The sequence below is a fragment of the Ursus americanus genome, chromosome 23 (genome assembly GCF_024610735.1).
Source record: "Ursus americanus isolate L20-20 chromosome 23, mUrsAme1.1.p, whole genome shotgun sequence".
Taxonomy (NCBI): domain Eukaryota; kingdom Metazoa; phylum Chordata; class Mammalia; order Carnivora; family Ursidae; genus Ursus; species Ursus americanus.
This window is the reverse complement of record NC_142149.1, coordinates 16,866,768-16,878,773: the sequence shown is the minus strand read 5'-3', so window position 1 is coordinate 16,878,773 and position 12,006 is coordinate 16,866,768. Positions and strand designations below refer to the sequence as shown.

The 12,006-nt window shown below is 56.6% G+C and overlaps 1 protein-coding gene across 1 annotated transcript in view; it reads left to right on the top strand.

The window, feature by feature from the left end:
• Positions 1-4,619, top strand: part of WNT3 (Wnt family member 3) — a 41,311-nt gene extending 36,692 nt beyond the window's left edge. The window contains exons 3-4 of the mRNA XM_045814513.2: positions 3,207-3,472; positions 4,140-4,619. Coding sequence (XP_045670469.1) covers positions 3,207-3,472; positions 4,140-4,619 — 746 coding nt within the window. The remainder of the gene's footprint in view (positions 1-3,206; positions 3,473-4,139) is intronic.
• The last annotated feature ends 7,387 nt before the right edge of the window (positions 4,620-12,006 follow it).

Below are 12,006 nucleotides of genomic sequence, written 5' to 3'. Positions count from 1 at the left end.
CCCTGGATCCTGAGATCCTAGGGCAGGACAGGAAGCCATGGCCTTCCTCCCCACCCCCCTCCCAGCTTGCACAGCGGAGGGGACCAGGCTCCGTTGTGGACATTTGTGACATTTTCCCAACACTGGGTTAAGTGCTATGCAAATCTAGCTTTTGGGCGGGGTGGGGAGCATCACCACCTCCAGGCCCCTCCCATGTGGAAAATTCTGGAGCTGAGGAAACTGCCTGGTACCGGTGGCATTGCATTGCCCCCAAGCATTTCAGTGAGAAGATTCTGCTGGCCCCACACCCCTGCACGCTGGATATACCCCCGGACTGTGGAGGGGCGCCGGCCCGGGTAACTTTCCCACCCTTCTGCAACCTGGGAGTCTAGCTGGCTGGTGCCTGAAATGACGGCATTCACAGAACTTGACCTCAAGCATGACCAGGGGAGGGGGTGGGGTGGGGCAACTGCTCCCAAGAAGGGGACTTTGAGGCTGGAGAGTTCTGGGTGGAAGATGGGCAACTCTGGGCAACAGTCGTGTCCCGGAATTTAATGACCCCAGCCAGCCTCCTGGGAGCCACCACTCCCGTTCCGCAGCAACTTGAACCCTCCCGACCACCACCAGGGCTTTGCCACCCAAACTGGTGAGCCCGGCCCTCCCTTCTTTTACAAGAACTGTATTTATAGCCGGAAGGAAAAGGGATCTGAGAGCCAGGTGGATCTGATGGGGTGGGGGTGGGGGGCACTGACCCCCTACGTTTTAGTATGCGGTCCCCCTTCACCTGGGCCTCAGGTAGTCTGGGTCTGTCTGACCTACAGGCCATTGTCAAGGGACAGAAGAGCAATTAGCGAATCAATGGATGATGATTCTGTTTACGCTTCTATTACCAAAGCTAATTATTCCTTGTTTACATAAAAGGTTTGGCCTCTAATTGGGGCCAAGTGGCGGCGGTTTGCATTTCAAACCTGATCTTGCCCGGTGTGTCAGTCTCACCGCCTTCCGGTGCCCCACCTCGGGCCAGGTAGCGCTTAATCAAACAGCCTGGCGTCTAGACGCGCTCCCCAAAAGCAAGACTCGCCTTCTGACTGCTCTTACCCTCTTGGGACACTTGGCAATGAAAACCGGGCCTTTGAGCTTATTACCCATCCACGTTTGTGTTAAACGTTTTCAATCACCGTTGTAGGTTCGGTACCGGCCTTCATGTCTAAATTGCAGGAGGGCAGTTCTGTGTTGGGCGGGCGTAGGGAGGTGGGTAATACGGCACAAACTCTAGGAATCTGATGAAGCTCAGGAGGGTCCGCGGAGAAGGCTCCACGCCGCGCGGGCCGCCACGCGTTCATCTCTGCACACACGCCCCCCAACACACACACACGCTTTGAGAGCCAGGGGGGCGGGGGGGGGGGGCCCTGCCCGGGGCGCGCACCGTTCGCGGAGGCCGGGACCGGCTCCCCACGGTGGGCCGGCTCGGAGGCGGGGCCGCGGCCGGCCGGGGACTCGCGCGGCACCCGTGGGACGGGGGCCGCGGGAGGTCGGCGGCCGGAAGGCGACGGGCCGCGACGGCGGGGCGCAGGCGAGCCCGGGATCGCGTTCCGCGGGCGGGACGGCGCGGGCGGCCCGGAGGGGCTTAGGCGGCTTGAAAGGGGCCCGAGCGCCGCCCCCCACCGCGCGGCCCGGCCCCGCGCCCGCTGCGGCCGCCGCGCCATTCACACGCCCTCTGGCCATTCGGCGCGGCGCGGGGGCGGGGGGCGCCGCTTCAATGGGGATTTCGCGGGCCGGCGCCGGGGCCGGGGGCGCGGCCCGGCCGCGGGAGCCGCCCGTTGCTACGCGGTGGCGGCCGGCCCGGCGGCCCGGGCCCGGCGGCCGCATTATGCGGGTAATGCGGTGTGACACCGCGCGAACAAAGGCGGATTGAGCGGCCCAGCGGGCCCCGCCGGACGGGGACCGGCACAGCGGGGCTGTCAGCGCCGCTCCCAGGCTAATCCCCGCCCCGCCCCCGCCACCCCCGCGTCCCCGGGGCTGGGAACCGAGCGCGGCCCGGGGCCCGGGCGCCGCCGCCGCCGCGAGAGGCCGCGGTCCCGGCCGGAAGCGAGGCGCTGGCCCTCGGCGCCGCCACCCCCGAGCGCCCCGGGGAGGGCGGGAGCCGGAACGGGGGGCGAGGAGAGCCGGGCGGTGGGGCCGGGGGGGGGGGTCCGCCCGCGGGGCCGTCCGTGGAAGCGGGACGGGCGGCTCCTCCGCAGGTAGCCCACGAGGCTACCAGGCTTCCCGCTTGTGCACCGAGCCGCGGTCTCCCTCAGCACTCGGGATGGGAGCCCCGGCTTCTCGGCCGGCTTGCGTGGCCTTGGGCAGGTCACCTCCCGCTCTGGGTTCCTCGCCTGTCCGAAGAGAGATGTTTGGACGGCAGGTCTCCCAGACCTCGGCCCTCTAATCCTCAATGTCTGCATCTGTAAAATGGGCCTATATTAAGACTTTCTGCCTCCTAGTTGAGAGGATTAAATAAGATCAAAAACACGAACGGCAGAAAGTGGTGCATACTGAGCGCTCAGAGGTGGTTATCAGGATCATGAGGTTGGGGATTCCACTGAGAAGTTCTCCTTTTCCTTCAAGGGATCCTGCCCTGTGTTCTGGTCCTCCCCGTGGTGGCCGGGAGAGGGCTTGGGATTTGGGCCACTGCCCTCCTGGTCAGGAACTCTGGTGGTAGAGGGAAATTACACCCGTTTTACAAAGAGGGTAACTGAGGCTCAGAAAAGGAAGGGGTCTGCCCAAGTGCATCTAGGTGGGGGATGGGGTGGACTTGGGTAGTTCAGGCACTAGGTTCCCCGGCGCGCGGGCCTCAGGCTCTCTCAGGAGTGCGAGGGCTCATGCCTGTACTGCAGTCTCTGGAGTTTGGACAAATAGAGGGTGGGGGCCCGGGGCCAGGACAGAGCAGGACAACCTCATCTCTTCAGCAACCTGCCAGAGCTATAGTTTCTGCCCCTGCTTCTAACAGGCTCAGCTCTGCCCTGTACCAGGTGTTGAGGCCCTGGGTTAATCAGCTGCCCCAGGCCTCAGTTTGCTCATCTGTAAAGTGGGGATTCCTCAGAGGCTGGGCCAGCCAAAGGGGGTCAGGAGGACACCTCGGCTCCTCCCTCTTTCCTCGGGGCTGGCGAGCCCTTCTTCCTGGCTGGGGAGGTCGAGGCAGGGCGGCTGCGCCCCAGGCCCCGGCCTGAGCCATGCCCTCCCCACAGCCACCCGCGAGTCGGCCTTCGTGCACGCCATCGCCTCTGCCGGCGTGGCCTTCGCCGTCACGCGCTCCTGTGCCGAGGGCACCTCCACCATCTGCGGCTGCGACTCGCACCACAAGGGGCCGCCTGGCGAGGGCTGGAAGTGGGGCGGCTGCAGCGAGGATGCCGACTTCGGGGTGCTCGTGTCCCGGGAGTTCGCGGACGCGCGCGAGAACAGGCCGGACGCGCGCTCGGCCATGAACAAGCACAACAACGAGGCGGGCCGCACGGTGAGCTGCGGCCGACCCCGCCCGGTACCCCTTCGCGGACCCTGTCCCTGCCCCTCCCGGCTGGCCTCGTCCCCGCCCCACCCTGCCCTTCTGGTGGCTCTTGTGCATCCCGGGCTTCCTGCTCTCCTCTTTCCCCTTGGCAGAACTTGGCCACCCCCCCACCCCACAATCAACCCTTCTGTTCACCCTTTCCCCCTTCGCTGTTCCTTATCTGCACGCACCTGGGGATGCGTCAGCGCGGGAGTGAGGGGCCCCATGGAGCGAGTACCCGCCCAGTTCAGCCAGCGCCCTTGGGCTGCCTGGGCAGGGCTATGAAGACTGGTGGGCCTGACTTTGAATTCAGCCTCCACCACTTCCTCTGGTCGTTTGACCTAGGGCGAGTCACTTAAGCTCCCGGCCTCAGTTTCCCCATCTTTTAAACGGGGATCCCTATTTCCTACAGCTTTGAGAAATGGCTGCGATTTCTGCCTCTGCTTGGGCTGTGAAGGGGAGGGAAACAGTGGTCATCATTCTTTAGGTCCGTACCTCAGCCCCCAATCCGTTCTCTTCCTGACCCCTAGTAGGAATAGAGGAGGCTCCAGGGACTGGGGGGGGAGCAGAGAGGGAGGGCCTAGATGTGCTCCCAGTGGGGTCGTGCAGGGGGCCAGCTGCTACTCCTCTTCCCCAGACCATCCTGGACCACATGCACCTCAAATGCAAGTGCCACGGGCTGTCCGGCAGCTGCGAGGTCAAGACGTGCTGGTGGGCCCAGCCCGACTTCCGCGCTATCGGCGACTTCCTCAAGGACAAGTATGACAGTGCCTCGGAGATGGTGGTGGAGAAGCACCGCGAGTCCCGCGGGTGGGTGGAGACCCTCCGCGCCAAGTACGCGTTGTTCAAGCCGCCCACCGAGAGGGACCTGGTCTACTACGAGAACTCCCCCAACTTCTGCGAGCCCAACCCCGAGACGGGTTCCTTTGGCACCAGGGACCGGACTTGCAATGTCACCTCCCACGGCATCGATGGCTGTGACCTGCTGTGCTGTGGCCGCGGCCACAACACGAGGACGGAGAAGCGGAAGGAGAAATGCCACTGCATCTTCCACTGGTGCTGCTATGTGAGCTGCCAGGAGTGCATCCGCATCTACGATGTGCACACCTGCAAGTAGGGGGCCAGGTAGGGTGGCTGCGGGGCGGCTGCGGGGCCTCGGGACAGGGACCTGGGTTTGCCTGGCTCCTCTTGTTGACCAACCACTTCTCTTTCTGAGCTGTCCAAGACACACACAGTTCCACGGCTCAAACAGGAAGCCAGGATCTCCCCGAGCTTCAGTGGGAATGGTCCCCGGGCAGCTCTGGGTGGATTACAGAGTGGGTACCAGCCGAGTGTGTGCCCGCAAGACTGCAAGCAATTGATTAACATTTGTATACAAGTTAGTAAATTATGAGCCAGGTCAGATGTTTTCGTGGCCACTGGCTATCATCACTGAGCATCTGGGGAGCCAGAGGAGGGACACTGGGGCTGGAAGCCAGGACACCTGACTTCTGGTCCCAACATTGCCCTGTTCCAGGAAGTCCCTAAGTTCCTGTTCTTTCACTTCCATGGGCCTCAGTTTTCTTACCGTGAAACAAGGGGGTAAAATAGTTGAAATAGTAGGCCAGAGATCCTCTTTTACCCCTGGGGCAGAGTCATTTTGCATCCACCTTGAACTTTGAGGGCAAGTTTTTGCACAAGCATAAATCCCACTGACCTCGAGGAGGTGGGTGGGGGAAGCGGTGTATAAGCCCATATCCTGACAGATCTGAAGCTTGGGTGGAGCAGGGGCACCCTCTCGGAGTTTATGGAAGGGGATGGGGAGGAGGAGGGATTCAAGTTCAGAGTGATGATGGTGAGTAATCAGGGGATCAAAGGCCGGTGGATTATGTTCCCAAGCTTCCCAGAGGTGGCCTGCGTGGGAGACACGGTGCCTGGTCCCTGGATCCATCGGTCCCCAGCACAGGTCAGGACTGACCTAGGGTGGTCCTAGAGTTTTGGGTGGAAGTCTGAGGCCGCTATGCCCTCTCTCCCTGTCCTCTGCCCTGAGGAGGAGCCTAGTATAGAGAGGTGTGAGCCCTGGTCCAGCTGCCACCACCTGCCAGCTGGGGGACGCAGACGAGAGAGCTTTTATAGATCTGTCTGCTTATCTGTCATCCTCCCCAGAGGTGCTGTGGGGGCAGTGCTTGGTTCATTGCAGAGAACTTACCTGCCTGGATCGTGCCCCCAGGACAGTGTGGGGGGGCACCCCTCTGGGTGAGGCAGCTCCACGGAGAGCACCTCAGAGCTGGTGGCACCTGTCTACACTGTGTGGGCCCCGGGGAGTGGCCGGGCCTCTCTGAGGTGCGGAGGAAGGCCCATCACGGGGAGAGCTCCGGGCGAGTACCTCTGGGAGGCCCCGCAGTGTAGCTGAAGCTGGGACCCGGCAGGGACGGGGTCCGGAAAGGCAGCAGGAGGCACAGCCTTCTTGGTGTCTGAGTGAGCGGTGTGGCCCGGGGAGAGAGGACACAGGTGTGCCGGCCCCGCCACGTGCCAGCCCGGGAGCCCGAAGTCCGGGTTCCTCACCCGCGCGGTGACAGGGGGGGCCTAACGGAAGTTTTAGGAGGTTCACGTGAGTTAGCAGAGAACACTTGTCTGACTCGGATACTACTAGGGATGATGACTGCCATCAGGAGCCGTGACACGAGGGTGTCATCGCGCAGTGAGACGGTGTCATCACTTGGGCAAGTTTCGCTTCCTGCTCCTCACAGTGATGGAAATGTCCGCGAGCACGGAAGAACTCACAGGCTCACTGTCACATGCGCACTGTGGCCGAGGCAGCGCGGGGGCCCCACGCAGGCCCCAGCTCTGGCCATTCTGAGGGGGAGCTGAGGGGAAATCGCAGTTGCAGAACGCTAACGCCGGACATGTGTCCAGCTTACTCATCACGAGGGTAGGGACACCGAGCCCAGGTCTCTGTCTCTGGGAAGCTCCACGTGTGGGTCCTGCAGAGGCTCCAGCCTCGGTGGCTCCGGGGGGGGGGGGGCTCTAGGGTGTCACCGAGTCAGACCCAGCAGCTGTGTTCCCGCACCTCCCCCTCCCAGGTGGGCAGCCGACAGGAGCCACCGCCAAGCAGGGAAGGAGGTGCTGGTTTGACCCTCAGTTTGACCGTCAGTGTCCAGAAAAATTCCCCTGCCTGCCACCCCTGTAATTAGTACTGATCCTAAGAGGAAGGAATACATCTGCAGCCCTCTTTTCTCCCATTTCTGAAGTAGAATGGTGTCTTCTCCAATCTTACAGAAAGTGCTACACAGACAGAGTTTCAAATGCCATGTCTAGGTAGATGGGGCGCCCCAAGGCCCCTCCTCTCTGGTCGCTCTGGGACAAGTGAGGACTCTTCTCCCAATGTGGTGTCCTCTTGACAAACTCTCAACTTGGTGAGTGACTGGGGCAAGCTGTGGAGACTCTCTGTGCCCCGGTTCCCTCATTTGTGAACTGGGTGGGGGGGCGCGTGGTTTTGTGTGGACCAGAGGCTGTATACACAAGAGCCCCAGTGCCGGGCCTGGCATGTGGTCCGAAGAGGCAGCAAAGTTCCCAGGCCCAGCAGAGCTGACCTCCCAGAGCGATGTTCCCCAGGGTGCTGCTTGGTCTCGAGCCACAGGCCCAAGTTTGGCTGAGGCCTGGTTACCTCTCCCCTCTTTTCATCCACACTGACACTGCAGGCAAGATGGGAACTTTCGAGACAGGCCGGCAGGGACATATGCCCTCCACACACTCAGTGGGGAGACCGTCAAAATGGCTTTATGCCACAGGAAGGCCAGAGATTCCCAGTCCTTCCCTGGTCGGGAAAACATCTTTTCCATTGCCTGTAGCTTCTGTCCAGTATCTCATGCTAATGACCGATTTCCTACCTTGCAAATACCAGGTTTATTCCTTGTTATTCGGATATCGCGAGCACAGTAAGCTGGAAAGGGCTCTCTCTGGATAAGAGTCAGGGGGCCTGGCTGGCCCCAAGTGCTGGATCTGTCACTCACTTGCCACAGAACCTTGGACGTGGCCCTTCAACCTTGTGCAGCTCAGTTTCTGCCCCTGTAAAATAGTCTTCCGCTGGCCCTGTCCGCCCCCCGGGAGAGGGAAGGTTGATTGGGAATGCCCACGAAAGCGCTTTGGGCCTCAAATCCGTGGTGAGATGTAAATACACAAATGAGTAAGAGATACACACTGGTGCTCCCCTGAGAAGGAATCATTCATAGTTAATTAAACAGCCGTGCTTCAGTGTGGACAGCTCATTATCAAACCACCAGTGTAACAGAAAAGCACAGTGCACGTGTCTAGTCTCGTGGGGAACAGGGCCCTGGACCGGAGGGTCCTTCAGTCTCTCTACAAGGCGGACTCCTGTCTGGGGGCAGCTGCCCACCACAGGCCTTCCGGCTGCCCGAGGTCCCAGCTAGAAGGTGGGGCAGGTAGGGTTTGGATCCCAGTCTGTGGCTGTTAAAGCTTCCTGTTCCTGTTTAAACCACACACCCTTCCTCAGCGGCGGACCCCAACGCAGAGGAGGGGGTATGGAAAAGCCCCTTGAGTTCCCCATTACCCCCAAGTACACGAGGAATGTCGAGCTCTCCCATCCACAGCCTCTGATCTCGGCACCCCAACGGGGGGTTTCTCCAAGAAAGGAATCACATGTCTGATTCTTCCTCTTTGTTTTCCAAAGGGCACTGGGAACGGGTGAAGTGTGTGGCTGGCAGATTCACCGAAGTCCCATGGGAAGCACGACCTGGAGCCGGGCTCGGCCCTCAGCACCAGGCAGCAAGGAATCTGGACTGTTGCCAGACGCCCGTGCGGTAAATGACCTTGGACCCGAGCCGCCCGCTGCCGGGGAGGCCTCCCTCGCCCTCTCTCTTAAGTTTCTCACCCTGCTCTGGATGGTGTGTGGTTTTTAAAGAAGGGGCTTTCTTTTTAGTTCTCTAGGGTCTGATAGGAACAGACCCCAGGCTTATCTTTGCACATGTTAAAGAAAATAAAAATGGAAAAAAAAAATTCTACTCCGACAGAACAGGCTGGGCTGCCGTGAGCTCTCTGCCTGGTGGTGAAGACCTCAGCACGGGCAAGATTCTGTTTCCAGACGGCTTCTTCTGGTGACATGCCAAGATGCCTGTGAGGTGGGAGTTACGAAGTAGGACAGACCCCTGCAGTCTCCTTCTCTCTGTCTCCTCCTGCTCAATCTGATAGACTTCCACATTCTGACAAAAGCCATAGGTTTAGCTAGGATCAAGTGGGAGGGAGGCCCAAGGCAATTGTGGGAGTAGGATTTGGAGTTTTGAAGAACCAGGAGCTCTGGGTGGCCTGGTAAGCTGTTTGAAGAGCAGCTGTGTGTTCTTCTTGGTCTCGCTCCCTCTGTAAGCCTGTTCTGCACGAGAGGCTCTGATGAACTACAGTCAGAGTCCCAGTCTTCTGTTGCCCCTTCTGCGGTTTCTACCAGGAACGCAGCGTAGGGTTTTTTGGCTTTTATTTTTTTTTTTTAAAGAGGACGAAACAATGTAAATAGGTTATGTTTAGGGGGTGGTGAGCCTTCTGCAGCTCCAGTGGCTTCCTAAAGAAAGAAGTGGTATCTTTAGAAGGGGCCATTCAATCCCTCCTGGCCCTGCTCACCTGCAGATTCCCCAAGAAAACAACTCTAGGTAGACCAGTTGGGAGTTCAGGTCATCTTGGTAGAAATCAGACAAAGGGTCAGAGAGAGAGTAGCGGGCGATGCCCGAAGTTGCAATGTGGTTACTTGTAGATAGGGAGGATAAAAACGGTTCCTTCATTTCCGCTCTGATAAAGACATGTCTCCTTTCCCTCCTTTGGCCTGTGTGGGTAAAAGAGAAACGCAGAGTTCTCTAATACACACCTGCTGGTCTCACCTGTGTGCAGAGAGCGCGCCAGTCCACGCAGTTCCCAAGGATCAGGAGGAGGTGTTCGAAGGGGGGCAAGCAGTCACTTACTCCCTCGGGTAAAGCATCTCCCAGCTGAGCTCCCCTTGCTCCAGGCGGGTCCTCTCAAGGGTCCCGAATGGACGCCAGTGGATCAGACAGCACGAACCAATGCCACAGCTCTGTCTTAGGGAGAATCAGGAAGAAGAGAGGCGGCAGGGGTAGAGACGAGAACAAAGCTGTTTCTTCCTTTTCCAAAACCCTTCTGTCTTTGGTCTGCCTAACCCTGACCTCAGCTACCGGGTCAAGTGATCTTCCTGCTCATTCAGGCAGGCTTGCCAGGACCATCTAGAAGCCATGCCCGCACTCTTGAATCTGCTGGCAACGCGCTCGGCTAAAGATACACATCCCACCCCCTCTCCAGAGAGTCTGCAATGCCCCTCCCCATCTCACCTTAGACTGAAAAGTTTTCAATCATGTCAACCGGCTAATGCTTGCTTTATGTGAGAATTATTTCAGCAGAACGGATACAAATTTTCAGAACAGTCTTTTCATATCTATGTATTCTATATTAAAAGTGATAAAGTCATGTTTCTGGGGCGTATTCAAGTAGCTGACAAGTAATTATTTAATAATAGTACACTGAGCGCATTGTAATTATTCTCGCCATAGTCAGGTAATAGTCTCCAACAGAAATTTCCTACCGACCTGCTGTATCCAAAGTTTTGTAAAAAGTTGTAGAAGTTGTTGATCTTTTTGATTTTATATTCAAAAAGTCTCTTTTTATAAATATTATTTATTATACAATGTATATACCTTTGAGTTAACTAAGATTATATATTATATAAATATATATATATTTGGAGAAAATATATTTCATCATGCAGTTTTTTTCTGTTAAGTCATTAAAGAGAAGGTAAACAAACTTAAAATGGATACATTGTACAATGTGTGGAGTTTCCAGATTCATGCTCAGGTCAAGAATATCCGATTTCTGGATGTGGTGGCCTCAACGTGCACCCTTAAGTTAGTGGCCCAAAGTAAAGCCATTCCCTCCGTTCTCTAAGCGGGATCATCTCAGACGTCATGGACAGTGGGTCTCATCCACTACAGGACTTTCTTACAGGCTTACCTTGCGCTAAGTCAACATCTGACAAGTAATTCCTAGGTCTGGAAGTAAGCGGTTTGGGCAGTAATTCCCTTCGTAGTTTCTAGCACTGCCACTGCACAAATGAATGTCACAGACACTGAAAAGACGTGGCTCGAGGCCAGCAGCCCACGGGGTTGGTTAATCCTTTCCTCACCCATGTTTTCAACTCCATTTATTGGGAAAATAGGATTTGCTCTATTGAAAATGAAACCTGACTGGAAATGGCTTCCCCTCCTGCCAGCTAAGCTATAGAAGGGGTAGGTTGGTCGGGAAGAAGAAATGGTTTGCCCTGGCCTCTGGGTGGCCTGGAACAGGTGTCCTCTGACCTTGAAGGCTGGGCAGAAAGCACCCAGCAGTGGGCACGCTCTAGGAAGGGCATGCTCTCCTTGGACTGCTGCTTCAAAGGGACTCACCAGAAGCTCACACGCGATGCTCTCTCGACGACAAGGGGCAGTAACTCGGTTTTATGACGACAGACAATCCTTTGGTCTTCAGACCTACCCATAAAATGTCATCTTCAGTTTATGTAGCACGGCTGAGATGCTTTCCTTTTCTTTCTCTTTCTCCTGATTTACCTTTATGAGAGGCAAATCTTATTCATCTCACTGCAGAGACAGAAACAACATAAAAATAAATCGGTCTGCCCTGCGCACTGGCGATGCACTGCCGCGCGCTCTGTTCAGACCTCTAACCTTAGACTTGGAGTGGCGACCAGATGCTCATGAACTTTACTGTGCCCACGATGTGTCCTTATTTAGTCCCTGAAAAGCTGAAGCCACAAAAATGGTTGTACTGGCCGCGCAAGGAATCGGATGTGGAGTGTAGACAGAAATCCCCGTACTCACAGCCCCGCTCATCTTGTACTTCTCTCTGACATAAAACTAACACTCATCTCCCCAGCATCCTGAGTGCTTTTTTTTTTAACCTATAAGATTGCCAAACATTTAAATGGTCCCTATTCATACTTACCGAGGCCATTTGTAATTCTTTCTACGATTAATCATATTCTATGATTAAAGAGAACACAGTTTATTACAGTGCTTGAACATTCAATTTCTCCATAAGTATAAATACTAATAAACATCTGAAAACAAGAAGAAGTTTAAAAAAAAAAAAAAAGAAGATCCAAAAGAAAGAAAAGAGACAATATAGTGGGAAGGTCTCTTTGAATGCGGCGGTTTACGGAAAAAGCTGGGGAGAAAGTGTGTGAGTTCAAGGCTCGGGGGAGGGGTTACAAATAAAGGCAAAGGAAAGACAGAGAAAAGCAGGGGGAGGGATGATGGGGAGGTGATTCTAGAAGGATCCAGTGATGGGATCCAGTGATCCAGTGGTCCATCTATGCCAGCCCTGGGTACATGGACGGACTTGTAAGCTGTGGCTGATCGACACACACACAAGGGAAGCTAATGCGGAAAAATGATGGTGGCTACGCTGTCATCATTTTCTTAGCTTGACAGAGAACTTTCGAGGAGGCAAAGAATTAC